Source organism: Emiliania huxleyi (assembly GCF_000372725.1).
Source record: "Emiliania huxleyi CCMP1516 chromosome Unknown EMIHUscaffold_199, whole genome shotgun sequence".
NCBI classification, from domain to species: Eukaryota; Haptophyta; order Isochrysidales; family Noelaerhabdaceae; genus Emiliania; species Emiliania huxleyi.
This window is the reverse complement of record NW_005200608.1, coordinates 261,277-263,020: the sequence shown is the minus strand read 5'-3', so window position 1 is coordinate 263,020 and position 1,744 is coordinate 261,277. Positions and strand designations below refer to the sequence as shown.

The 1,744-nt window shown below is 67.9% G+C and overlaps 2 protein-coding genes across 2 annotated transcripts in view; both read right to left on the bottom strand.

Moving 5' to 3' along the window:
- Positions 1-100: 100 nt before the first annotated feature.
- On the bottom strand, positions 101-334 carry EMIHUDRAFT_50323 (hypothetical protein; the record flags this gene model as incomplete). Its single annotated transcript, XM_005781862.1, has 1 exon — positions 101-334. A coding segment is annotated over one exon (234 nt), but the record flags the coding sequence as incomplete, so codon positions are not given.
- Positions 335-1,085: 751 nt separating this feature from the next.
- The window catches only part of EMIHUDRAFT_113800 (hypothetical protein), a gene marked incomplete at both ends in the record, with an annotated part of 1,950 nt that continues 1,291 nt past the window's right edge, over positions 1,086-1,744 (bottom strand). Inside the window, one exon of the mRNA XM_005781861.1 lies at positions 1,086-1,568. Within this exon, the coding sequence (XP_005781918.1) occupies positions 1,086-1,568 (483 nt within the window). The remainder of the gene's footprint in view (positions 1,569-1,744) is intronic.

The window sequence follows — 1,744 nt, the reverse complement described above, 5'->3', positions numbered from 1 at the left end:
GACGGAAGGAGCGCGAGTCGCCGCTGGCTGGGGTCAGCACGCGCGGCTTCTCGAGCAGGTAGTTTGTCACGCGGCCGCCGACAATGCCCCCGGAGGGCGAGAGCTCGACCGTCATGTACTTGCCGAAGCGCGACGAGTTGTCGTTGCGCACCGTCTTTGCGTTCCCAAACGCCTCGAGGAGCGGGTTCGAGCCGAGCAGCTTCTCGTGGATGGGACTGCGCGAGGCAGTGGCGCCGCCGCCGCTGGAAGAGGATGTCGCAGCAATGTACTCGAGCAGGCGCTTGGCCGCCTCCGTCTTGCCCGCGCCGCTCTCGCCGCTCACCAGGATGCACTGCCGAGAGCACGCGCCGCCGGCGTGGCTCGCCTTGAGAGCGGTGTCGGCCACGGCAAAGACGTGAGGCGGAAGCTCGTGTCGCGTCTGGTACTTGTTTCGCAGGCCGACGCTGTACAGGCCGTCGATGGGCTTGAAGGGGTTGACCGAGATCACCACAGGGCCAAGCCCGGTGTATATGCGGCCCTTCTTGAATAGAGCTTCAAGGTTGGCGACGACAGCCGCCTCGCCCACCTCCTCGAGCAGGACGAGGTCGTCAACGCATCCAGCGGTGAGGAGCCGGGCGTCCATGAATGGAGAGCACCCTCGCCTCGAGCAGAGCGAGCGGGAGGCCCTGAATGGAGAGCACCCTCAATTCCCAATGGCGAGCGGTCGCGGCAACTTCAGCCGCATTTTTTGGTTTTTCTTTTTTGTGACCGACTCGGTTTTCTCGGGTTTTCTAAAAAGTATTATCCTAACGGTGTGGGGGCGCGGAGGGCTTGTTGGCGAGCCAAAATGGTGTTTTCCGAGGCGCTGCGCTAGGCTCAGAGCGAGTTCGCGCTGCGCTAGGCTCAGACGGCGAGTTCGCGCTGCGCTAGGCTCACAGATGCGAGTGCGCTGCGATAGAAGAAAAAAACAGGGTCGAAACGACAACCGAAGGGAGGACTGTGTAGTGTAATCATGTGTCAAGAATCACGTGCTGCTGCTGCTGCTGCTACTGCTGCTGCGGCGCGGCGAGCGCCGTCGCCGAGGCGGGCCTCGGCGGAGAGCGCGATTATGCGGCCTTTTCCGCGACCCGCACAAAGAAGAGGCGCCCTCCGTCAGCCTCGACCTGCCACCGGCTCGCGTCGACCGACCCGGCCGCGTGCCACACCTCCACAGCCCAGTGCGCCAGCCCGCAGAAGTTGCCCTCCTCGATGCCCCATCCCGTGGGCCACGCGGCCAAGGCGGTGCCGAGAGGCGGCGGCGGCGCCGCGGTCGCCTCGAGACGCGCCGCGACGGCGTCAAAGGCGATCCGCCTCGCGCCCGTCGCGGCCGCCTCGGCCAGCAGCGCCTCCCCGGCCAGCCGCGGGAGGTCGCCCTCCGTCTCGAACCAGCACGACGAGCGGCCGTCGGCGCACGCCTCGTCCCACGCCTTGAGCTGGCGGACAAAGGCCGCCAAGCTCTTGAGGCCGGGCGAGGGCGCGGCGGGCGACGGGGCAAGGGAGCAGCCGGGCGAGGAGAGGTAGGAGGTGCTCGCCGGCGAGCGCTCCCGCGCCTGCGAAGGGGCAAGGCCTGAGGGCGGGCGGGCGGTCGGGCGGGCGGGCGCGGGTGGGGGGGATAAACGCTGCGCCGCCAAAGGAACCAGCGACACTGGCCGCGGCTCGTCGCCACGCGCCGGCTCGAAAGAGGGGCTGTCGGCGGCGAAGCAGAGTGGCACGCCTCGCCGCTCGA